Raw genomic sequence first — 26601 nt, 5'->3', positions numbered from 1 at the left:
TTGAATGTAAATTTAAGTTTGAGTTTAAAGATTTAAAGCAAATTTACCTTAACTTATATGTTTGCAAACTCGACTTTCTAGTGTGATTTATAATAATTATAAACGAATGAATTAAGTTAGTACAATAATTCAACTACAAATTTACTAATTAATAAATAAATCAAAATTTGAAATAAAATTGACTGTCATTTTGATGATATTGTTGTAGGTTATAAGCTACATTTTGGGTCAAGTTACATTGTGGATATGGTGCATGCACAATTAGATCGCAAGCCAAGAATCATTAATTGAATAAAAAATATAATAAACGATAATTAATTAACAAAAATAAATATTCGTTATGTGAATTTCTTTAGCATAGGCATATGAAAATGAGATTAAAAAAATCCCTTTAATTAATTTTATATGTTGATTTATTTTAAACTTGGAGAAACAATAAATTGAACTAAATAGAAGAAAGAAAGAAAAGAAGAGAGAGGTCATGTTGTAGTTCTACAGACTTCAGGGGTCACTATTATATTATTTGAAATTAAGAGACTCGTATAGAAAATTTCAGTCCCTTGAATCCAAATAAGTGAATAACGAGGGTCCTGTTTGCAAAGGATTTAGGGTTTAGAAATCCCAATCCCATTACCGTTGCCATTTCAGTTATAATTCAATTTCGGAGCCAAGTTCAGAATATCGGAATTTAGTATGTGGGCACTTCGTCGAGCCTCCATAAGTCTCAAGTAATTCATTTTACTTTTTATTGCATTAGTCATTGAATTTTTTTGAGCGAAGACTCGTTTTTTTTAAAAAAATTTGCTCCATCATTTCTGCATTTCTTATCCACGGTAGTGAATTTTTTTTTGGATATATTTGTAATGAGTTTCCGGAATGTTGATTGAGTTTTCTTATGTGTTAGCTGCGCGTTTGTGTTTTCGTGGGCTATTAAAGTAGCAAAGAAAAGTCAGAACTACTGTTTTCAGCTTTATTTTTCTTGGTTAACTTAAAAATTTGTGGTGCCATTTTACCGTTTGTGGTATAAGCTGCAGATGCAAGATTTTTCTCATGCGTTTGCTGTGAAAATACTTTTTTTGTGCACAGAATCGCATGTGTGTTGTAGTATTTTTGTATCTGGAAGGTTAGTTATGGTGAAGTTTTTGTTTTTATTTGATGATGAAGTTAGCCAGGAGAAAGAGAAGCTAACTTGGACAATCTATTGCTTAGCTGTTACAAGCCTGGATCGTGGGTAGATCATTTTCGTGTGCCTGCGTAATTTAGTTAGGTTGTATTGTTGCCTGTTGTTTAGAATTGCTCATGTTCTTTGCAATCATCTTGTTGTATTGATTGTGATATACAAACTGTTTGTGATTCAGGAATCGTTTATTCATCTTAGGCGGCACACACATTTTCTTTGTAAAATCAGAAATTGCTAGTCGTTCTCTGGGAAGTTACAATCCTCTATTTATTGAGTCTGAAGTACTACTTGATGGGCTGCTATCTTCAACTAAATTCTGTAACCCATCATCCAGTTCAAAGTTATACTTGGCTGTACACACCTTTTCTTCAAAGGCCGGTACTGAGAGCAGTGGAGAAAACAGTGATGACTTGGGGGATGGTTTTTCTGAACTCGGAGGTCCTGCTGATGCTATTCAAGAAGCTTTATCTGGAGATGAAAACATCAACGGCTTGATATCTGAATCAGATGCATCTGAAGAGGATGCCGCTGTTGCTTATATGGATAATGTGTTTTCGGAATTAGGCACCGAGGTTGATGGTGGAGAGAAAAAATCTTCAACAACAAGAGCTACATTGCCTTTGACTGAGGCTATCCTAGCTGCTCGCCCTTTAACTATTTACAAGGTTCTGGATAAGTGGGTTGAGGAAGGAAACAAAGTGACAAGAAAAGAAGTGACATCGACTTTTCTTCATCTTCGAAAAAGGAAATTGTTCTTAAAGGCGTTGAAGGTTTTATTTTAATTCTGCTGTTGCTTCATTTTCCTTTGTATAGCCATCATCTTCGATGCCAAAGGCCTATTATGCATCATGATGAGCATGATATCCTTTTCTGTGTTATTACTTCCTGTACTCAATCTTTTGATTTGTATTAAACCTCTTGAAAGATGTTAGGCCTGCTTCTTGTTATCCATTCTCCCCTATAGCCAATGCGCGCTCGGACAAAGGGCTTTCTCGATGAATATAACCAAACTAAATTATTGAACATATATTGTAATATGTTATTACAAGATTTCTCTATTTTAATTCATTGGTTTGCTGGATAAAGCCCGAATGGGTGGAAGCAGCTAAAAGAAATATGGTCTTATTTGAGTCTTAACTCTATATGTTTGTAACGTTAAGGGTTATTTTACTCCTATATGAGATCCAAAAACTTCCACAGTAAAGGAAGTTAATGTCAAAAGTATATTATACTTTCCTCACTTTGGTGTTTGCTTTCACTTTGTATTAATTATTTTTGAAGATTTAGCTGTCTACATGAATCTAAAGCTACTCTTCTTTCTTCTTTTTCCCTATTCTGTTCGTACAACAAAGTTTTGAATCCATGGGTGATATTATACTTTACCTTCTAGCAATGATAATTTTCTCTTGGGTATGGTGTTGTTGGTACTTCGATTCTATTCTTTTTCTGTACTCCATTGGTATTTACATCTAAGATTGTTTTTGTACAGCTTTCAGAATGGTTGGAGTCAACAAAGCATCTCGAATTTCTAGAGAGAGATTATGCTTCTCATGTTGATTTAATTGCCAAAGCAAGTGGTATTTTTCAAGCAGATGATTACATTAATAAGATACCTGAATCCTTCAGAGGGGAACCCGTCTACCGGACATTATTGGCTAACTGTGTTGCGACAACACATGTGAAAAAGTCCGAGGAAGTCTTCAATAAAATGAAGGATTTGAAATTCTCTTTGACAACCTTTACTTGCAACCAGCTGCTTATTCTATACAAGAGAACCAATAAGAAAAAAATTGCAGATGTTCTGTTGTTGATGGAGAAAGAAAATATTAAGCCATCCCTTTTCACATACCAGCTTTTGATTGATGTTAAGGGGTTATCTAAAGATATATCTGGTATGGAACAGGTTGTCGAGACAATGAAGGCCGAAGGCCTGAAAGTTAATACTCGAATTCAAGCATCTCTTGCACGACACTATGCTGATAGCGGGCTGAAAAATAAAGCTGAGGCTGTGTTAAAAGAGATGGAAGGAGAAAACGTTCAGAAAAACCGTTGGACGTGTAAAATTCTTCTTCCTATCTATGCTTCTCTTGGAAGGGCTGATGAAGTTGATCGACTCTGGGAAGTTTGTAAGTCTAACCCTGGATTGGACGAGTGCATGGCTGCTATTGTAGCTTGGGGAAAGATCGATAGGATTGAAGAAGCCGAGGAAACTTTTGAGAAAATGTTGAAAATGTTGAAGAAGCCAGACTCGAAACATTTTTCTGTTCTACTCAAGGTTTACACAGACCATAAGATGATAGCGAAAGGAAAGGAACTGGTGCGGCGAATGGCGGAGACTTGTCCCAATATTTGGCCGTTGACTTTGGATTCACTTGTAAAACTATATATTGACGCGGGGGAAGTGGAAAAAGCGGACAAAATTCTTGATGTCACTTATGTAAGGAACAAAGGGAGACCAATGTTCACTTCTTTCTTAGCTGTAATGGATCAATATGCAAACAGGGGAGATATACCCAACGCGGAGAAGATATTCCAAAAGATGAGACAAGCTGGCTATATCTCACGACTCCAACAGTATCAGTTACTCATTCGGGCATACACAAATGCCAAGTCCCCAGCCTATGGCTTTGCTGAGAGGATGAAGGCTGATAATATTTACCCGGATAAAGCGATGTCTGATCTGCTTGCTCAAGTTGATGCGTTTAGAAAGACAGAGGTGGATGAGTTGCTGGGATGATGATCATGTAGGTTTTTTATTTTCATTTGTACTCGTTCATGGCCTTGTTTAATCGTGCCTTTTAAATGGTAGTTTGTTTCAGTTTTATCCCTATATATATTTCATGCTAAATATCGTTGAATGTTTCATCAAAATTATGAACTTCGTAAAGGTATTTGGAATTGCCTTTTAATGCTCTCAACTAGAGATAGACAGAAAGGGACAACATATTTTGAAATAAGTGATTGAATGACTAGCGGCCTATAAGTTTTAATTGAGAGCAAATCTAAACAAATTCAATCCAGAATGAACAAAATAGAATTTTGTTTTATGCGTTACAATCGATCTTCAGTAGGCAATGTGTGTGTGTGTGTGTGTTTTTTTTTTTTTTTAATTTTAAATATGGGAATATAAATTTATTTAAAATTACATTTTTGTGTAAAGTGCAATGCAATTGTATCGTAGTAGTTTTTTTATGCCAAATTTGTGCATGAATTTTTACTTTATTATATTTTATTTTCTAATAAAAAATAAAGTAATCTGGGGATGAAAATTTTATTAAAGACCAAAATAAGCTATAATAAGGGGGTTTACTGAATGATATAGTGTAGATATATAAAACTCATATAAATATAATTTTTTTGGAAACTTAGTTTTTAAATCCACTAGCATGGTGTATTTGTGTTCAGTTCATGTCAGACAAAAATTTTTTTTTACAGCCCCTGATTAATATAAAATGTTTATGCACTTCCTATGCCCACCACATGTGTTTTTCCGATAAAATTTGGTATAAAATAAAAAAATCTGAAACTAATATATGATATTTGAGTACTGACTGTTTTAGATTTGATAGAAAAAAATAAAATTATAAGTATAAAATTGGAATAATTATATTAATGTCAACACTTGATACATTTGTTTGTGTGCTCAAATATCATATATTAGTACTGGATTTGAAAGAATTGATACTGAAATATCATACATTAGTATCACATTTTTTTATGTTTTGTACTGATTTTCATCCGAAAAGTATCATATTTTCAATATTTTGTACTGATTTTATCTGAAAAAGATGTCATTAATATTAATACTTGTTATACATGTTCGGGTACTAAGAAAACATATATTAGTGTCAGATCTAAAATATTTTGTATTCAAATATCATAAACTAACGCCATATTTTCAATAATTTGTACTGAATTTCATCCGAACAAACAATTTGGGCCACGGTTAGTGCAAATACATTTTTTTGTATAAATTAGAGACTCTAATTTTTTTTTTTTGGGTATAATAGAGACATAAGACAAATAAATTATGTCGTTGGATATTTATTGATAATTACTCTATTTTAATTGAAGTAACAACATGAATGGAACTAGGGATGACAACGGGACAGGGGCTAGTTGGCTATCCCCATACAAGTCTCCGAATTCCGTCCCCAACCCATCCCCGACCCGATCTCCGCTTTTTCCTCGAACCCAAAACCGAGGGATCAAATTCTCATCTCCGCTCTCATCCCCAATTCAAAAATATTAATGGGGTAAGATGAAGACGAGTTCAGAGATTTTCTCAAACCAAAACTTATTATTATATTATCAATACTGATAATATTATTATTTTATTATTAATATTACTTTCGGGACGGGTTCGAAGATGGAGATAGTAATATCATGTTCACCCCGAACTACTCGGAGATTTTAAAAAATCATCGAACCCGAAAAAATCGAGGATCTCCATCCACGTTTCGGGTATTTCCCGCGAGGCCCCAAACCCGTGAAGAAAGTTGTCAATCTCTAAACGGAACCATGAATTTTCATTGAGTTCAATCTAGTATAATTGCTTATCTAAATTCGGGAGAGAAGTGCTTCTATGCACGTCTTTCTCCCTCGTTAGAAAAAGTTTATGATACTACATCGCCAGAGCGGTGATGGTCCATTCTAATTGAGTTAGATATACAAAGTTTAATTCTTCAAAGCTTGCAAAACGAAATTGGAAACTAATTAGCTAGGAAATCCTCCTTCTGACCCCTCTCAGTCTTAATAAATGAGGATGCTAACAAATCCATGTTTTTCCCCAAAAGCAGATAATGTAAGAATGTAGACACGATTACGTCTACATACATGGTAGGACTGTATCTTGACAAAATTCTTAAAATGTGAAATTTTCAATCTCCGATAATACTTATATTAATGCATCCCGTATATAATTTTCAGTGATGCTTTAATTAATGCTTTTTATTTCAGTATAATATATATTTTATATAAGTTTATAACAAGAGCTGTAATAAAGCTTTGCATTGAAACCCTAAAAAGAAAAAATTTTATTTAAATAAAATAATTATTCACAGCTCTCCACGATTTTTCGTGGGAGCAAATGGTCATGGAAGTGTATAGCGGCCAGATTAACGTCTGCATGCATTGTCATAGTACCCGTAAAATACGTATCTGAATCTTGCGAACAAATCAGTCTAGATACCAACACGCAATGCCAACAAATGTATATACCATAATTTGGAGGTTTTGAATTTTAATAAAACGTCAAGAAATGAAGCCGTCACGCATACTACTTGTTCTACAATAATTTAGTATGTATTCTTTTTACTACATAATAGGAATTATTTCTAATTTTGAATTTAAAAAGAAAATTCGAGGGATGAAGTTTAAAACACATTTTTTAGATCTAACAGTATTAAATAGATGTGATTTATTTAAAATTTTCAATCCAATTACAATGTTAATGAATTTTTGAGTTTCACGATTTCAAATTCATAATTCCAAATTCATCAATGTGAAATCCGATTAGTGCTCGTAAAACAATTATCGAAAAGTTTTTGAAATATGTTTGAAACAATATTCTAAAAAGCGTCGTCTAAGGCGACCGTCCACCGCCCCCGTTTTCGGATCCGTACAGGAAGCCGTCTAATGAAATATATAAAAAAAATTATTTTTAAAAAAAATGTTTGACATGTTTTTCAGTCAATTTGTATCAGATAAAATGGATGATATACCATTGATTTTGAAATTGAAACCGACATAGTGAAATTATTCAAGAATATAGAGATGAACAAAAAGAATTAGATATCGAATAGGTCTCTTGTTAGACAATTTAACGAGTCTTTATTCATGAAATAAATCAACACTGTTGATTAGGTATGAAAAAAAAACCCACCTAATTGCTAACTAGGTGGCTACCCGGCTTATCTTTTTTTAAAACACTTGTTTTATTTATTTATTTATAAAGTAACTCGTGAGGCATTCACGACTTTTGCAATTTATATTATTATTTTATATAGATAGGGAACAATTTCGAGTTGTAGCTAAGCTCAATAATCAAAGCTCGAAACACCAAACCACCCACAAACATTGACAAATTAAGGTTTGAGCTTGAATTCAAATATAAAAACAATATTATTCCACTCGAAATTATTAATCTACCTAATACTTGAAAGGCCCACCGCTATCAATAAATAAATAAACATCATAAACACAACCAATTTTGTTTCTTCGTGATTATATCAAAATCTAATTTAATGCTTGACAGGTTGATAAACTTTATCTTCAAATTACACAAACAAAACCAGAACAATTATTTTTCTTTCTCGATTTATAATTTCATACAAATATATATTCCAAGAAATAATTTTTCGCTCAAAACTATTTTTTCTCTTAAGAATTTTCCATCTCAAAAATCCAAGAAAAGTTGAATTTGAAAAGAATGGTATAAATAGCTGATGCGAAGATCCATTCACATCTAAAAAACATGGCCTCTTTCCGAATAACCAAAAAGCATCATAAACATATAAACAATCCTTTTCCTTGTAAGCCAAAAGCTCTGCCTTTTCTCCGAGGGAATCTGTGTTTCAAGTCTCAGATTCTGTTTGCAGAAAAGGTTTTCGATATTGGACATGGTTTTCAGTTGAATTGGTTACCTAAGGATGGAGGGTCCATCTCTGTTTCTCACAAGTCTAATCTTTCAAGATCGATATGGTCCACCATTTCGGGCAGGGCCTTCGTCTCTGCAGCGGTGGCTGATACAGAGGTGGAAGAGAGCAGAGGATCATTTGCTATCAAAGACAGGGAAATTCACCTGGTATGCAATCACCAAACTATTGAAAACATTAAGGTTATAGAGAAATCTGATGTAACATTACTCGAAAATAATCAAGATTTAACGTCTTTCCGACATGAAATGGAGCAAGAAAGGGAACGATCTTCTGTTGTTTTGATCACAGGAAGGATATTCAATGTGAAGGAGAGGAGGAAGAGAATTCAGAGCTCTCTAGCTCAAGAAAATGGAGAATTTGTTGAAAAGAAGCCATCCGTGTACGCGAAATATTGGATGGTCTTTCATCCGAAAACAAGTAATCAAGTTGGATTTCAAGTGAGACTTGGAAAGCCGAATTTTGGACATCCTGAGAAGGTCTCTCCAAGAACTTATAGCTACAGAAATTTAACTAGGAAAATTGGTCGAACGAGGCGAATTCGAGTCGGATGGGGTGGATTTTTTACAAGAAAGAGAGTAGTAATATCACTTTCACCAGAAGAAGAGGAGAATGTGGTGATGAACAATGAAGGTTGTATTGATTTTAATAGGATTTGCATCACATATTCAAGTGAAAAGAATGAGAGATTTTATGGGTTCGGAGAGCAGTTTTCACACATGGATTTTAAAGGGAAAAAGGTGCCGATATTTGTTCAAGAACAAGGAATTGGAAGAGGGGATCAACCTATCACCTTTGCTGCTAATTTGGTTAGCTACAGGTAAACTTTTTGAGAAATATCTTTTAACAGTTAATTTCGAAGCAATGGTGATTCTTCAACCCAACTGTTGTTTGGAACGCAGGTCCGGGGGAGATGAGAGTACAACTTATGCACCTTCACCATTTTATATGACATCGAAAATGAGGTCCCTCTACCTCGAAGGATATAGCTATTCTGTATTTGATCTAACAAAACATGATAGTGTCCAGATACAGGTAATGCGAACTCAAGAATTTTTTAAAAGAACTGTTTTTATAAAGTTTGGGATGCTAGAAATTACATTCTTTAAAAAAAAAACATCTGCGAATTACCACTTCATTAAAGTTTCTCATTTACATTAAGGTGAGAAACTGAATTTTCACATGAATTTACCGAGGAAATTGGGAGAATTCTTGCAGGTACATGGAGACTTGGTAGAAGGTAGAATACTGAACGGAAACTCACCAGCTGAACTAATTGAGAACTTCACAGAAACCATTGGAAGACCTCAAGAACTTCCTGAGTGGATAATTTCCGGGGCAGTGGTGGGAATGCAGGGTGGAACCGATGCTGTACGCCATATCTGGAAAGAGCTGCAAGCCCACGGTACTCCAATATCAGCATTCTGGTTACAGGTTGAACAAATCACCAGATAATTTTCAATAAAATGAATTAAAAAAATTAGATATTTTTAAAATTTTCATTTTGTGATTGTTTCACAGGACTGGGTAGGACAGAGGAAAACTGTCATTGGCTCCCAGCTATGGTGGAATTGGGAAGTGGACGCAAATAGGTATTCAGGGTGGCAGAGACTAATTAGAGAACTTAGTGATCAGAAAATTAAAGTGATGACATATTGCAATCCATGTTTAGCTCCAGTATGTATCTTTCTTATCTGCAACTTTGAATTTATGTCCGATACTAATTGAAATCAGGAAAAAAATTTGTTGACCCTTTACTTCTATAAGTAGACGGATGACAAGCAAAATGTACGGAGAAATCTCTTCGAGGAGGCGGTGAAGTTGGACATATTAGTGAAAAATGAGAAAGGAGGACCATACATGGTTCCTAATACAGCATTTGACGTCGGAATGTTGGATCTGACTCATCCGAAAACGGGAGGTTGGTTCAAACAGATTTTGCAAGAAATGGTGGATGATGGAGTAAGGGGATGGATGGCGGATTTTGGTGAAGGCCTGCCAGTAGATGCCTCCCTCTATTCAGGTTGATGTCCAAACATGTTTTTTAACTTAGCTTAATATTCTTGGATTTTAAAGTAGTAGAAATATGGAAAAAGAAAAAGAAAATATTTAAAATTTTAAGTGTGAATATCATCACTACAAGGTCCGAATCATGGACTAGATACTTGCATACGTTTGGCATCAACTGTCTCGATCCCATGACAATCGTGCATAAGAATTTTGTCAAGACCAATAATAGACATATTGATAGAACCGTAAACAGGATTTGCATTGTCCGGTGAGGAAGAGTAACATATTAATATACCTCTTAAGCTTACCTACAATGTTCAACCCTAGTATAGTGAAAATATCTTTGGTTAAATATGATAGGAATTTTTTTAATAAATGCATTATAATAAAATCACGTCAAAGATTATATCTTCATATTATCAAATAGATTCTAATAAAGATAAAAGGGAAAACATTTCAACTAGGACAACAAGGATTATACAATAAGCAATATCCTCTACTCCATGGGCAAGCATCATACTTTCTTGTGAACTTTACTGATGTAAAACAAATAATCATCTTCTAAAGAAGTTCGTTTTACCATTTTTCCAGGGGAGGATCCAATTACAGCTCACAACAGGTACCCTGAAATCTGGGCACAAATCAACAGAGAATTTGTTGAGGACTGGAGAAGTACTAATGCCGGAAAGGAGAATGAGGTCCCAGCAGACAATTTGGTTTTCTTTATGAGGGCCGGTTTTCGTGACAGTCCAAAATGGGTAAGCCTATTTTGGGAAGGGGATCAAATGGTGAGTTGGCAAGCCAATGATGGGATAAAGAGTGCAGTTGTTGGTTTGCTAAGTAGTGGACTGTCAGGATATGCTTTTAACCATAGTGATATAGGAGGCTACTGCTCTGTGAACTTACCGTTATTCAAGTACCATAGGAGTGAAGAACTTCTGTTACGATGGATGGAGCTTAACGCATTTACCACTGTCTTTCGGACACACGAAGTAAGTATCAACTTTCTCTTCGAAACATATAAAAAATAAATGGAACATTCGAAGAATCATCACGAAACTATTCTTTCTAAGTTTTATGAATGGTTTGCTTTCTGCATTTCCCCGTTCATGGTCAGGGAAACAGGCCATCGTGCAACACTCAGTTCTACTCCAACCAGAGAACATTATCTCATTTCTCACGCTTCGCAAAGATATACGAGGCATGGAAGTTCTATCGAATCCAGCTAGTCAAGGTAAAACATATACAAATTAGAAAATACAGCGCTTTTAGCAATTAGAACCAAGGTACTATGGTTTGTTTTTACAGGAAGCCTCGGAAAAAGGCCTTCCCATTTGTCGACATTTATTCCTACACTATCCCGAAGACGAATATGTCAGAAAGCTAACATACGAGCAATTTCTAGTTGGCACCGAGATCTTAGTTGTGCCGGTTCTAGATAAAGCCAAGGAAGCAGTTAAGGTCTATTTCCCAGAGGGAGAGAGATGTTCCTGGAAGCATGTCTGGACAGGACAACTATATTCTAGACAAGGCTTTGAAGTTTATGTGGAAGCTCGAATCGGCTATCCAGCGGTTTTTGTCAAGGAAAGGTCACAAATTGGAGATACCTTCTTGAAAAACCTTAAAGAGTACAATATTCTTTAAACAGATCCAATCTCATTTGTCATCATCTCACTGTAAATATTTAAATGTGAATAGGATATCCTGCAGCACTGCTTCATCGACTCATATTTCTTTATGATGGTTAGAACAAAAATATTATCCGTCCAATTTAGCCACTCGTAATGGTCTCTCACTTCAAATAGATTACAAATCACTTTGAGCACAATAAATGGAAAAATTTAAAATAAATATTTCACTAAACCCTGTCCAAAATCCTGCACCGACAGGAGTAGATCGTTGTGGCTGACGCCTAACTTGAAATTCAACATATGCTTTTTTCACTCCCCCAGATCCATATAGCTCATCAAACGAAATCCTGGTGATGGAGCCAGTAAAAACCAAATAAAAAAGATCTACACACCCTTGCGTTACAAAAATCTTTCACGTTTTTAGTTTCCTCTATCCCGAATTCCACAGGCACTATGTACTTACTTACATTATTCATGTGGCAATTCAAACAAAAACAATTACTAAAGACTGAAACGATACGACGAGATACCAACAAGAAAACGTTCGAAACTCTGATAAACAGAATCTTTGGGCTCAATTAATGAGACAAAAAGCTCAAATTTCGAATGAAAGGAACTAACCACTCAAGCAGAGACAAAGGGACACCAAGCAATCAAGAACTGGAGTCTTTCATACAATGAAATGGAGATTTCAAAATGGTGGATATATCTCAATTAAGGTGTTTAGTTTTTTGCCGATAAAAGTTCCTAAATTCGGATACTTCCATGGGATATTCCTTGTACAGGGAATGAATAGGTGGCGTGTGGCCTACTTTCGACATTTTTTTAAATTATAAAACAGATAAAATTCGGACTACCAGTCTCTGGATAGTTGTGTCCTATATTAAAAATATATATAAATGATTTTTTATGTAAATTTAATTTTTTTTTTCGTACGATAAAATCTAGAATTTTGTAATTTACAATTTTTGAAGAATTTTTCTTTTCCTCGACGCTTTTTTCTCCTTTTCGTTGTTTCAACTTTTGGTCCTTGAAATTATGGATTAGTTCAATTTTAATGGACTCGAATGCATAGGGAAAAAAAAAAGGAGCACGAGTTATTTCCTTGAAATTTGAATAGCTCATTTCTCGAAAGCTTGATGGAAAACTTCGATTTCAAGGTGTCTTAAATGTGTAGCGAGAGAGCATCGAATTGGGCTGTAATTAGATTTTTTTCTTCCTGAAATTAGATCGAATTAGTTAACCATTCTGCTACTTTGTGTAAAAATCTGTCTTGTAATGAGCTAATATTTTAAAATCGGAAGAGTATTTTTTTTATTTCTTTATGATAAATAATATTTATTAAATTAGAGTAGAAAGGGCTGTCGAATGAAGTTGCATTACAAACCTAATATTTCCAATCAAGCTTCGTAATAAAAACATCAACCTTCGCACCAAATACATATGCACAGCACAAGGACTAAGAAGTCAACTTTGATGTGCTTCGATTTTTATTTTTATTTTTATTTTTTTAAAAAAAAAACAGTTTACGCAATTCAAATAATTCGCCAAAGATACGGTAACAATCAGCATTCGCTCCCTTAAGTGAAGAAAATTCACAATCAAACTTACAAGCCTTCCTGCGTGTGTTCGAATGCACCGCGCCACCATCAAGCTACGAAAACACGAATTTAAGGACCCCTTTGATACATTATCCATGAGGGGTTATTTAAATCGGATATGAAAATATTAATAATATGGTCAACACATCTACAACTCTTTAACCGGTCTCCACTTCTCCCCGACAAAATTGGACGAATTAGACTAATGTTATTCTTCATAATAATTCCCTTCTTTAGAAGCACTTACAAGTTACAACAAAGATGAACACATCCTTTGAAACAACCATGCATTGATTCTATAATGATCCAGAACTCCTAGCATCTAATGCTGCTTCACGTTCTCGTCGTCGACGCTCCCTCTGGGAAAATTCAGTATCAAAAAGTAAGTGCTTGTTAAGAACAGAAGATGGCTGTACGTTAAATCTGGCCAACGTTAGCAAAGTGGAATGTGTTTTCTACCAAGCATAATTGTTTACGGAATATCAAGTTTGCATATGCAATCAGAACAACTGATGTCGACCATGCTCACTAATATAGCCGCATTAATTTACATAAACGTGCACCAAAATATGCCAGAGAGTATGAAACGGTCCTGCTATTATCCAAACTCACAAGCTGCATCTTTTTCCTTGTCAAATTAGGAAAGAATTATAACTAAAGTAATTTGCATACATCATATGTCAAGGGCTAATTTTCAGTTGGTGCACACCATATTTTATTAACTAAATTCTAGTTTGCTAAATTCGGTAGTGAAGCAAGGATAGGATCATAAGCAGAGAGAAAAGCTTAAACCCAAAAGACTAGCCAATGAAAGAGCACTTAAAACGAATTAGCCACCCCACATCCGTTGGAAAGTCAATTTGAGACACGTGACATCGCCCACTTCTGGGAAGCCAACTTTTATGGCAGCCCATTTTAGACACTAATAATCCAATCCCTAATGTAAACATTGTCAACATTGTCAACATTGATACAGTGGTAGCACAACCCCAGATTGTCCCTCTAAGCCGCCTCGTCAGTTCTCCACAAGAATACCAAATATTAAACACAAACTCGAGAATAGAATCCCAAACAGTATTCTCCAGGCTCTCAAGCTTATCAGCCACTCACAATAGCTGCGGTGTGCGGCACATAATAATAATGCAAATAATAAAGGGACTGGATTGCCTAACAAACAAACACAGACTTTAAATAAAGCCAGAACTTCTGTTTAAGCTGGGATTTAACCTTTTGACGAGGAGAATGATAACCATTTACTACCCCTTCAACATTTGAACTACAACCGTAAAACACAGGAACTATGAAAATCAAGAAACATACCCTTCTTTCCCAGTATGGAAGGAAGCAAACGAAATCATATACAGGGGATATTGTTGAGATTAAAACAGCATTAAGCCCAGTAAAGAGCAAAAGAGCAGTCATAGGTCGAGTTCTGTGAGGCATTTATTTCGCGCGTTAGTCAAACTCTGCAATCAAATAGATCACCAAAATTAAGCCATATATAGTCAATAGCTCAGATCAAGAAACTACACAAATCAAAATCCGGTCTAGAGTAGAAGCATTTACGATTTCCAAAATTCTAATCTTGAAAAATTCTCAAACTGCACGAAAACCTCATCCAGTAACGCTTCGACAGAACATTTTGGCAAGACGTACTGTATGCATTTCAACTTCTAGAAAAGAAAGAAGAAAAACCAAGTTCCTATACAAATTTCATAACTTGCCATTAGAAATGCAAACAAAAACTAGGAGAAATTGAAGCTCGGAATCAAAATAGAAGCATTTTGAAACAATTTTCTTTATGATACCATCTTCTAAATGAAAATACAAAGTTCTGGAATGACACCCACATCAAACCTTCAAAGAAAGCGATACGGATCCACACATAAGCTCGTAACTTATGAATCATAACGCATCAATATTTGAATTATAACAAATCAATATTGATTACAAACAAGAATGCTTAATCCTAATCATGAAAATTAGGGTAAGAAATTGAACTTAGAAATATTCTACCTTTTTACAAGGCTTACTGAAAGTGGTGTCTTGCAAGGTGAGGAGGGTTTTAGTAGATAGCTTGTTTTTACGAGTTTCAAAACACGATTTTAGATCAATGAATACTCCTTGTTTTTAAAGCATAAATTATTATTATCGAAAAACAAAACCAAAAAAAAAAAACAAAAAAACAAAACAAAAACAAAAAATTGGGTAAATTTCAAGCCAAACCGAAAATTTTAGTTCGGTTCGGCTTGAATGTTTCGGTTCACAGACTGAAATGGAATCTAACCATACACCCTTTTCGGGTTGAAAAGAAAAAAAATCCTCAAAAAAACAAAAATAGTAGAAGCAAAACGAAATTAAAGATATGTAACTTTTATTTTCAATATAATATTATTATAGCATTGAATTTCTCCATTTTAAATTGTATTGCTTAGATAAATTATGCTCATAACCTATGTTATTGTACTGATAATTCTGTAAGTGAGCAGAGCTATTCAATTAGTGGTTTATTCGAGTTTACCTAAGCAAGATTATGAACACTCACAAATCCTGATCATCACTCGCTGAGTTGCAACATATTTTATGCTAAAACCCTCTAATACAAAAGATAGATCATGCAGGTTTTCAAACATTGCAATTAAATTACTTGATTCATTTCCACACATTATTGAAATAAAATATAACCATTACAATCTTCTATTCCATGTCTAAATTTTATTTCAGGTTCCAAACACATACATTAAAGGAATATATTTGTTTACATTTCTGTGGAAAACAAGATAAAAACTCGAGATTTGTTTATGTGTTTCTATGGAAGAACTCAACAATTTCACTACCATAACTAGTAGAAGCAATATCTCCGGATCAATTCTTGAGCAAAGAATCCATGGCCTTTGCAATGCACAAGACATCTACCTATGCTACTGCCCGTTCCTGCAAAAATCAAGCAAAACCCGTCAGGCATTTCTACCAACTAAACGGAAAATAGCATTTCATCATTTGAAATCTATCGTTTCAAATACATCAATCCAAAATTCTTTTTCCATGACTTCTACTTCTCTACGCATTTTCTTGGCCTCAACTTCCATTGCTTTGTTTAATGTTTCAACCTTTTTTGCTAGTATCTGGGACATTTCCATTCCAAAAAGTAGACACTGATAATGGATGAAGGGAACAAAAGTGGGAGGGTCAACTACAAACCACGAACGAGAAATGCATCATCAAACCTCTATGGAGTGGTCTTTATCTTTCAGGCTCTGGTCTTTCTCATGGCATGCTTTCCGCAGCGCTATAACCTCCTTCTGCAACATATCGTATAATGTTCCCGAAACATAATCTTCATTTTTTGTTTTTGGGTTCTTCATCAAAGTCCCACCATCAGCATTTCCAAGGACAGTAATTACTCCATTATTTTCGCTCCCATCTCTCACATTTATGTCTGAATGCATGTTGCCATTGATTGATAATCTGCAATCACCATCGAAAGAAGTAGACAAATTCTTTGCCTGCTGCTTCAAGAGCGTGCTTGCATCACTTATCTTTGATGATCTGTAAAAGTTATCATTTCTAGATAAAGATCCAACCGTGGATGATCTGGAGAGGTTCTCTGGTCCTCCAAGTGAGAGCCGTTGTGTTCTTGAATTGCTCATACTTTGTCTGGGTGAGGAAGCATAGACAGTACCTTTGGGATATGATTTAAGCCTTTCCTCTAATACTTTGAAGCGTAACTGGTATTTATCCTATGAAGATAAGAGAATCAAGATCAGTATTTATCTGAAACGACGTAGCCAGTAAACTGAGAGTAATTCATTTTGTTACCTTTAACTTTGCTTCTGCCTTGGCAGCACGCTCTGATATTGCAAGCTTATCTCTCAGCCGTTGCATTTCTCCCTGGATAAAAAAAACAAAAAGCAAAGAACAGCTCTAGCATCGGCAGACTTGCAGAGATCATTCCGTATGATCAAAGGAATATTCTCAAACAAAATATTTAGTAGACCTGGTAAAATTTTCTTTCTTCCAGCCACTGCTTTACAGGCATTACTTTGTCATTGGCATCTTTCCAATCATTTGCAACCACAACAGCAACACGCTCTGCTGAAACCTTTGCACGTGCAAGTTCACGGTCTAGAACTCTTTTTTCTTCCTGCCCAACATTAGCGATTAGAAATGCCTCGAGAAATTCACATTACACCAAACAGCACAAGGTATACAATGGAATATTTGTGCAAAGAAACTAAAACCATAGTTTCGGTTATTTACATTTATCTCTTCGACCTTTCTCTGGTAATCACGTACAGCATTTGCTGCAGCACCGCCAGCCAAAACAGCTTCCTCAAGCTCACAAATAGATTGTGTTAGCTTTTCAACCTCCACAACCTTCTGCCTATGCATTTTGTCCAATATTCTGTTCTCCTCCTAATTTTAAATCCACAATTTCATCAGATATCTTTATTACCAATTTACTCACATGAAAGATGCACCAATTTATCTAAATTTGCCAAACCTTACACATTCCAATCAGTTTTATCAACTCTAAATTTTTGTTCTGAAAATCATCAACTAAAGATGCTTTTGCCAGGGCCATTTGAACTGAATGTTCTGCTTCCAGGAGAGCATTCTCTTTAGATTTAGTAAGCCTGTCAAGTGCTCTACTGTCATCCTGTAGTTTCGTAACCTATAGACAAGGTACGTACATGTCACCCGAAAACATGAGAACTTTTTTGAAACCTTATTTAAAAAAATGTAGTGGAGAAAACATTTCACATTATTTACGGGGTTCAGTCATTAAGGACAATGTTGTTGACAAAGATAAAATGCCCAGAGAACTCTAAATAACCATTTATCTCAAAATACAGTCATATTGAGAATTAAATCATCAGCCCTTTTATACACATAAAAATATCTAGAGATAACAATTGTAGAATATCATTTTTATGAAGCACAATCTTAGTAGAATCAAATTTTATTTTATAATGTATTTTTTAGCTTAATGATACCAATGTGTTGAAGTTGACGAGTACCTCCAACCGTGCCAACTTCAACTCGGCCTCCAAAGGTGCAATGATTGCCTCGAAGGGAGGCATCTCACCATCTTTATGTGCGGCATGCACTCTTCGAAGCGTGCCTTCTGCAGCAAATTGTGAGGCGAGAGCTGATTTTTTCTCCTCATTGATATTCTTGATTTCTAGGTTCTGAAATTCACGAGCAACAATGTAATGTCACTTGTTGTTTTTGGATTTGATACATCAATAACTCTCATAAGTCTTCTTTCACTCAAAGAAACTAGAATATTTCAAACAACCAGAAATGCACCTTCGTTTCGAGCAGAGCTTCAGTAGCTTTTGACTTAACATCTACTTCTCGAAGCTTGTCAGTAAGCTAAATGAGACATAAAAATGCGTTAAGTATCCTCACAAGTAGTCATAAATGCAAAAAGTACAGTGGCATAAGAAGATATTTCATCATTGCATGAATTCAAAATGAGACAATCTGATGATCTGCAAAATCCTCCCTTGGCAAGAAGCAAAAAAAAAAAAACAAATATGGCTGTTTATGGTAATACATGTACCTCTACAACTGCCTTCTCTTTAAGACGCTCTGAGTGCTTTAAAGCCTTGATTTCCGCATTTGCATCTCCTAGTTCTCTCTCTTTCTCTACAATTTGTGCAACATTATTTTTGGTTACAGTTTCGATGAGTAACAAGGACCATCCAGGACTTTCATGTCAAAAGTAAGCAATCTCATTATCTAAAATCATGCCATGCATTTATAATGATGTTTACCACAACTTAACAAGCTTTAGCCAAGAATCATCTGGATTTCATAGTCCAGGTTGTATTGAAAAAATTGAATATATTTCAGAATGCACAGTATTCATAAACCATGTATACAATTCTATTTCCCCCAGACTGATTCAAGCATTTAAATTGCAATACATCAATAAGATAAGGTAAGAATTCTCTTAAGAATTGGTGATATACTCTCTGCGTCTACAAATTTCCCAAAATCTGAATGAGCGTGAAGCCTTAGTTTATGTTATAAAAACCAAGACAAGGCAGAAAAGGAAAGCAAACGAACACATAACATCATTCATTGATAGAAAAGAGTTGATTGTGGCAATTTATTTACTTATAATATATCAATAATGCCAAAATTCACATTTTCAGGTTCAATAAATACAAGAACACTTAAAAAGTCGAACAACACAGTATCTTTAAAATAAAAACATTATGCGCAAAACCGAATGGGGCGTATGAAATTAGCTTTACTTTCAATCATCAGCACTACCACATGCATGCTGTCCAAAATTTTCTTTTTATCTTTTTTCTCTCGTTTTATTTTTGTCCCACGAGAAATTTCGGCATCTAAGGCCAATATAGCACCAAACCAGCTGCATGATTGGAGACTGGTCACAGAAATTCTATTTTCTTCTCTTTAATTCCAAGAGAAAGAAAACTCCAATTGCACATCCACAACACATAAGCGCAATTTTAAACTCGCCAAATGATGCAGTATTCAAATGATCTTCTTATAAAATTGCCAATTATTTAGCATAAAAGGCCCTCAAAAGTACATTAATTTTGATTCTTGAACCGAATTCAATACAACATACTATTGGTTTCTAAGATCACATCCTCTTTAGGTCTTTTATTGAGTCATACTTATAAATCCCATGGCTGCGCATTTTCGTGGAAGAGAAGTCATCCGTAACGCTCTAGAGACTCATCTTTCTTATTTTAAGATATATTTCATTCCATTTTCATGAAAACTTTAGTTTACAACAAAATTTACTTCAAATCAACATTCTTCCAGATCAAGAAAATATAAAATATTGATCTTTTTACAGTCTTTCGTGCCAGTAAGACATAATTTTCAAAACTCACCAACAAAACAGCTTTCCCTGTCGACAGAGATGCTTGAAAAACAAAATCAATGCTGACAAAACATAATCGCAATTTGCATGGATTCAGAATACATGTTTAGTAGATCCTACTTAATTAGAGCACTAAGTAAATAAAATGAAATAATCGTCATTTGGCAACACGCGAATTGAGACGGATGGAAATTGAATTCATTTTCATAACTGAAACGTTGTGGTCCATCATGATGATTAAATAATGGATTGCCTTCGTGTTACAATATCATCAATCAATAATATATTACAAAAATATATTACAGAAACAAAAGGAAATGCATTTACTCACCAAAACTAAAAAATAATCAACAAACAAACAAAAATAATCCTAATCTGTGGAGAAATCAAGAGTTTTGAAAGGAAAAAAAATGCCAAAACCCATGCACAGAATGATCACAAACCTCGAACTTCGTTTCCGAGACGAGCGAGCTCGATTCGCACTGGATCGGAGCCATGCAACACGTTGACGATTCCAACCACCTCCGACCCAGCTCTATACACAGCCGCCGATTTTATTTTCTTACCCTGAAACGAACTCAACGATGTCATCCTTCGGGGGCCGCTCGGTCCCACCACCATTAGTACAATTCTGATAACTTCCCATTTGATACAAACACCGTCAAACCGAAAAACCAGAAGCAAAACTAATAAAAACTCCCTAACTTCCTGAAGAACGTTACGCTGTAATTGTTTCGAAGGAGAGTCCTTACATTGAATATATGTCAACTACCAGAATCGTAAATGTATCACTGTATCAGCATGTATACGTAGAGATAGAGAAGTGAGACTCGGTGAAAAGTGCGTTAATGGAGTTTATATAGAGGAATACGAAGGGTTTTGGGTTAAAATAAATAATATTATTATTTTTAAATATATTTATTACTTAAAATTATTTAACCTTAGTTTACTAATGGTAACTTATTTATAATATTAAAATATTACTATAGAATAACGTACAAATGAAATACTTTGTGAAAGAAGATGGATATTTATAAATGAAATTTTGGTTTTTTTTATTATTTCAGTTTTATTAAAATAGATTTTATTTTAAAATTTTCGTTTAGAGAAATACTAAAAAATTATAACTTGAATTTTAATTAATTAATTTATTAAACAAAAATAATTTTTAAAAATTTTAAAAAAAATGGGGTAGCAACTGTGGGCGGCAATACAGAGAAGAAACCCACACACTTTCGTAGAGAGGATAGAAATCTTAAGCAAATTAAGAATATGTACTATTGTATTTATTGTATGTGACCACTACTGATTGCTCAAGTGATCCATAATTCTTTCGAGAATTATGGGGACATTCATGGATGGTTTAAAGAGATCGATTTTCTATAACTAAGGTGTTGTGACATTGACTCGACGGAATTTTAATATTCAAATAAGACAAGAAAAATTCACAATTAAGGTCAATTAATATGACAGAAACAAGAAACTAACTAAATTAATAAAATGACAAAAAGTCAGTGCATGTACCCGAGGAGAAAAAGGGAACTAAATAAAGATCTTATTCCTTGATTATTATTATTTTTGTATGTAAAAAATAAAGTAAATTATGAAGCTTTATTCATAGTTATAAGATGTTAAATTGATCTAAAAAGCGTGGCCAAAGACAGCGCTATCTAACGACCAATACCATCATCATAATATTTGACAATTAAGAAAAGAAAATCAGTCTCCACACAATGGCAACAAATGTCCGATCGAGCTAGCTAGCTAGCTTTAATCTCATCAATACAAACGACAAATTAAATACAAATGCACCCCACCAACACCCCTTCTTGTCTTAATTTGTTGTTCCAAATGGCGTGGTTCATATATATTCTAAACACCCTTTCAACACATGACCATTAATCTGGATACTAGCTAAGTACATTATGAAACTTTGATTACCTGCAGTTTATAAAAATGCTGCAGAACGACGATCATTCGACGATGCGTCCATGATTTATAGTAAAAAAAAAAAATGCACATATAATATATGTATTTGATAATTTGTGAATCTTGTGTAAAGAATGGATGTTTTATGGGTGTGTGAGTATATATAATGTAGTAAGTTAATCTTTTGGATTTGTGTTTATAAATCTTAACACATCAGTCTAACAAATTCTATCATACGTGTAGGTTTGTGTTTGAATGGAAGAAGAAGAATATGATTTCAAAAAGAATCAAATTTTTGTTAATTTTTAACATTTGAGTCGAAGTAATTGTTCGGCTATATTCCTTGGCGGAAGGTCGTTTGCTTGGTATGTTTTATGAAAGGGAAATTTTCACGAGTCCAAGGCCCAACATTTTACCAACCATGGCCTTCATACTTTTCTTTTTATATACATATATAGACTTGGCCATGGCCTTTATAAAACATAAGGTCCATAAAGTAATAAATTCATTACAAAATTACTATTATATAATCCAAGTGTTATAATTAATTTATTGGTTCAAATAATATTAATTTGAGTCATAAAATTCATCATTACATGTATTTTTCCTATTTTATTACAATGATAAATAATATATATAATAAAATTAAAAATAACAATGATGTCTTAAGATTTTATAAATAATTTTCCAAAAACGTTCACAAAAAGCTTTATTATTATTTTCTAATATTTATATTTTTGTAGCCGTTTAAATATAATTTTTTTAATCTCAACAATATGTAGTACTTTGATAAAAAGTTGTAATTAGAAAGCCCGTGAAGCTGTTTACGTGCATTGAATTGAGAGAATAGATATTTGAGAAACAAAACATTTAATTATTTAAAAACAATAATAATATGGGTTGTACTGGAAAAATAGCATTTGTGGTCGATTGTATGACCATTCTGGTGGCCTGCAGGTTCATGAATTTTCCCTACTAGTTATGAAAACGTACGCAAGTGGCCACATTAACATGCATTAAAACACCACTTGCAGATATGTTCACTTTCTAGGACCGAGTACTACTCATTTTAGTAAAAAGTATAACTAATTTAATGGTGTAACTCAAAATTTTCACAACCTCTTAGTAGCTCAAATATCATTGTTCGATCACTCTGACCAACAAAGACAATTATTGTGCATCAACAATCTCCCTCTCAATAATTGTATTCTTTGCAATCAATGAAATTGAACTCATTATCTTGTCTCTGATATAAATTGTAAGACCAAGCGCTTGCTGCTTTACCAAAAGTTATAACTGGTGGGAGAAATTGCGCAACTCAAATCTTTTATACTGCATAACAGTCCAAACGTCATGGTTCGATCGCTCTACCCAAAAGAGACAATTATTGCACATCAACACACTTGATCATTAGCTAGTCATTTACATAATTCATGATATACAAAAAAAATAATTATAGTCTTGTATCATCTTGTAATAAGGGTAATTATGTTTTCAAATTTTAAAAATGATAATGCATGAATAAAAACTGTATCATTTTAATATTAATTTATATACTAGGTTAAATCCATAAGCAATGACACATTATAACAACCATATTAAAGGCCCTCTACTAGGGAGATATTTTGAGTTTACCGACTCAATTTTCAAATGCATCTATTTTTCAAAACTTATGTGCATGCTGATATTTATGTCATGATCAAAAGAAATTAAAAAAGAAGGTACGTTACAATGCAAATAGAAACAAAAAATTTAACGAAAAAATGCAAAATCGACTGCTAATCGATCTCTATTTCATAACGAAGAATGTCGGTCTCTAATTAGCAAATTTCTTGTACTGTTCGAGTTAGTAACATGAAACGGTGGATTTTATGTTATATATGATCAAACTGTTTTTTGGATAGTTGATAATATGATAATCTAATCAGGAATTGAACGTCATTCATCTTCCGTACCCAAATATACTATATAGTCATATATTACTTAATAACTTAAATAAATTTATGTACATGTGAACAAATAGCTAGGGTTTGTAGGACTCGATGCCATTCATATCAGCTAGTGCGGTATATTTTATCAGTGATTTGACGAGTTCGTAAATATTGGGAGTACGGGAGAAATTCTACGCTACAACGGATCGGACCAAATGAATGGTCATACGATCCACCACATTAACACACTTGATTAAGCATACATTTTCCCAAAGAATACGTATCATTAAAGAAAGTGAGAACTGCATTTGACCAACTTCAAGTGGTTTGGTCCCAGCTTCCTTTGATTGCCGAAATTCATTAGCTTGCTGAATATATATTCAATCTCCGTACCGGATGTCGAGCTAGGTTATTTTAAATTAAATCATTCAAATTTTCTACCGGCTTTTTGTTTGTGTATATAGTTTGATATGTTGCACACTCACTATATGTGAATACCGATGATGCAATACTCATATACTAGATGTGATAAACACTTCATCGATAGTCACATGAGTGTACACGATAGATGTTAAGATCGATGCTCGAACCTAACTCAACTTCAAAAACTAGCTCAATGTTGAGGATTGTTCAAGTCCATATATACAACTCTCAGAAATTTTATCCAATCGATGTGGGACAACTAACAATAGATATACAATATATGTGCCGAGACGCGTGACTGACTTCATAAGGCGGTAGAAGTATTCCAACTCACAAAGGACTGACTAAATAAATCAAAATGACCAATAATGGGAATTGTGTGTATGTATCAATAAAGTGCATTTAAGGGTCGCGACTGTCATTCGTCAAGGTATTGTGGTAAAAGGACGACGATATTTTGAGTGCATAGTCCCCATGTATTTGCAAATTGCAACCAACTAATTAATTATTTAGTTGAAGTATAAAATTTCTTTTCGAAAGATTAGTACATATATAAGGGCTCCGGTATTTTTTGTAGTGGCATGCATGTGGTCCAATTTCAACAATAAGTCAATTAAAATTTAAATGGCATATATATGATGGGTGTGGTAGCTAAGATTAATCATGAGCATGCAAGAGAAGTTGCATAAAGTGGGATAGAAAGAAAATTAAAGGAAATAGAGGAAAAGAGATAATAATAGCTAGGTTTAATATAGTCAAACTTGAAGGCTTTACATTTCCGGTGTAGATATAAATATTTATTCATATATTAACAAGAGATGAGTTACCGTCTTTAACATATGAGACATGCAATGACCGTGTGCTATGTACCATCGTTTTTGTAAGTATAGTATGAACGATAATACTTTAAATATTATTATTATATTATTTTTTATATTTATTACAATAATATTGATATGAAACTATTATAATGAGAATTATATATTATTAATAATTACAATTATATATTTAACAGATATTAATATTATTTTAATAAAAAAATTTCTAAATAATGTCATACTTTGTAATACATCTTCTCCAATTAAATAGATTCTCCGTGACATACATTTACCATAATATTATATTGTTTCTATTTTCTAATATTAAATTTTGGCAGTGTGATGGGCCAAAGCGCAGATCTGAACGTGAAATGCTTCACGCGCACATTAGCGCGTCCATATCACTGTGCCGACAAGTTATTTCCAGATGTAGCCGTACTGAATCTAATTTGGTGCAACCTTCAATGAGTGAAGTACAGCTGGCGAACATTGCGTGAAACGGCAGCAGCGAATCGGAGCCTATCGACTGTAGTAATAAATTTTTTTTTTTCTTCAAATATTGCTGTACGGATCACGTGGATCAAGCCATGTCATTTCCAATTTATTTGGTTAGATCTCTTGATTTCGCACGGTATCTGCTGGTGGCAAAATCAAATATGGTTCATCAATTCGACCTGATTTAACTCGAAGTTTTCATATTGACTCGAGTTCAAGTTCAGCAATTTTTGAATAGTATTATTGTTTAACTCGATCCAACCACCTGAATTGAGATCCTTAGTTTCTACTATGAATAAATTACTACTGATGACATAATGCATAAAAGTGATCGCAATTTGCCATAAATCTTTAATTCCTAAATGACTGATCATCTTTTATTTATATATATAAAGACAATTATTTTATATGTATTTCAAATTATCGTAATTATCATTATTATATTTATATAAATTAACAAACAAATAAATTTAAAATTTATTTAAATAAATTAATTTAAAAACATGCCTTCAAATCACACATTTACTATTTTGGTAAATACAAGTCTTCTCTATTTCAGTCTGACTTTCATGAAATTGACCCGTTTGATCAGCAGAATATTGAGAATATAATAAACGATTTATGCATATAATAAGCATAATCTGATGTTAAATATTTATGTGATTAGTATGCCCTTTTCCCCATTTTATATGATAATACAATTCTATTAAATTTAAAACAATTTATACAAATATGTTTAGTTTCACCGGAAACAAAAATATAATGAAAAAATATTTTTATTTCATCTGAAAGAAAAATATAATGGAACCGTTTCAATATAATTTATAAAATGTAAATATAGATTATCTGAATCAATATACATGGAATTTCGAAACGTAAACGAAAAATAAGATTTTCATTACACAATTATTTATTTACAAAAAAATAAAAATAAAAAATTAGTATGCATCAAAATTAAGTAACAAATATTATTTTTAGAATGATTATGATAAAAAGCAAAAGGAGGAAAGCTACTCAAGATTCCAATCAAACCTATCACATGGAAAGTTTTAA

At 33.6% G+C, this 26601-nt stretch overlaps 4 protein-coding genes and 1 long non-coding RNA gene across 9 annotated transcripts; 2 read left to right on the top strand and 3 right to left on the bottom strand.

Annotated features, from left to right (window-relative positions):
- The first annotated feature begins 554 nt into the window (after window positions 1-554).
- LOC140968149 (pentatricopeptide repeat-containing protein At1g80270, mitochondrial-like) lies at window positions 555-4004 on the top strand. Its single transcript, XM_073429013.1, has 3 exons — window positions 555-728; window positions 1359-1950; window positions 2670-4004. The coding sequence occupies exons 1-3, from the start codon at window positions 694-696 to the stop codon at window positions 3915-3917; spliced, it is 1875 nt and encodes a 624-aa protein (XP_073285114.1). The 5' UTR covers window positions 555-693; the 3' UTR covers window positions 3918-4004.
- A 3548-nt stretch (window positions 4005-7552) lies between these two features.
- Window positions 7553-11570, top strand: LOC140968140 (uncharacterized). The gene is made up of 8 exons (XM_073429002.1): window positions 7553-8656; window positions 8739-8871; window positions 9055-9270; window positions 9358-9513; window positions 9607-9859; window positions 10438-10838; window positions 10964-11080; window positions 11155-11570. The coding sequence occupies exons 1-8, from the start codon at window positions 7656-7658 to the stop codon at window positions 11488-11490; spliced, it is 2613 nt and encodes an 870-aa protein (XP_073285103.1). The 5' UTR covers window positions 7553-7655; the 3' UTR covers window positions 11491-11570.
- On the bottom strand, window positions 7805-12307 carry LOC140968141 (uncharacterized). The gene is made up of 3 exons (XR_012173714.1): window positions 12099-12307; window positions 9101-9260; window positions 7805-7982 (listed from the first exon to the last, which is right to left on the bottom strand). It is a non-coding gene; the product is annotated as an uncharacterized lncRNA (long non-coding RNA).
- Window positions 12308-12870: 563 nt separating this feature from the next.
- Window positions 12871-15175, bottom strand: LOC140968086 (uncharacterized). Of its 5 annotated transcripts, none has more exons than XM_073428923.1 (3): window positions 15095-15175; window positions 14399-14544; window positions 12871-13437 (listed from the first exon to the last, which is right to left on the bottom strand). In XM_073428923.1, exons 2-3 carry the CDS (start codon window positions 14519-14521, stop codon window positions 13375-13377), a joined length of 186 nt encoding a protein of 61 aa, XP_073285024.1. In that variant the 5' UTR covers window positions 14522-14544; window positions 15095-15175; the 3' UTR covers window positions 12871-13374. The 5 variants fall into 5 exon arrangements, 4 of the variants coding, with proteins under 4 accessions (XP_073285024.1, XP_073285025.1, XP_073285027.1 ...); XM_073428924.1 differs by lacking the exon at window positions 15095-15175 and adding an exon at window positions 14929-15088; XM_073428926.1 differs by lacking the exon at window positions 15095-15175 and adding an exon at window positions 14936-15088.
- Window positions 15176-15994: 819 nt separating this feature from the next.
- LOC140968124 (microtubule-associated protein 70-2-like) lies at window positions 15995-20761 on the bottom strand. Its single transcript, XM_073428979.1, has 11 exons — window positions 20396-20761; window positions 18648-18733; window positions 18392-18457; window positions 18100-18270; window positions 17583-17753; window positions 17339-17494; window positions 17076-17222; window positions 16898-16969; window positions 16306-16818; window positions 16102-16203; window positions 15995-16012 (listed from the first exon to the last, which is right to left on the bottom strand). Exons 1-11 carry the CDS (start codon window positions 20571-20573, stop codon window positions 15995-15997), a joined length of 1680 nt encoding a protein of 559 aa, XP_073285080.1. The 5' UTR covers window positions 20574-20761.
- Between the last annotated feature and the right edge of the window lie 5840 nt (window positions 20762-26601).

This window comes from Primulina huaijiensis, unplaced genomic scaffold, assembly GCF_012295235.1.
Source record: "Primulina huaijiensis isolate GDHJ02 unplaced genomic scaffold, ASM1229523v2 scaffold3245, whole genome shotgun sequence".
NCBI classification, from domain to species: Eukaryota; Viridiplantae; Streptophyta; class Magnoliopsida; order Lamiales; family Gesneriaceae; genus Primulina; species Primulina huaijiensis.
This window is presented reverse-complemented; position numbering and strand designations above follow the sequence as displayed.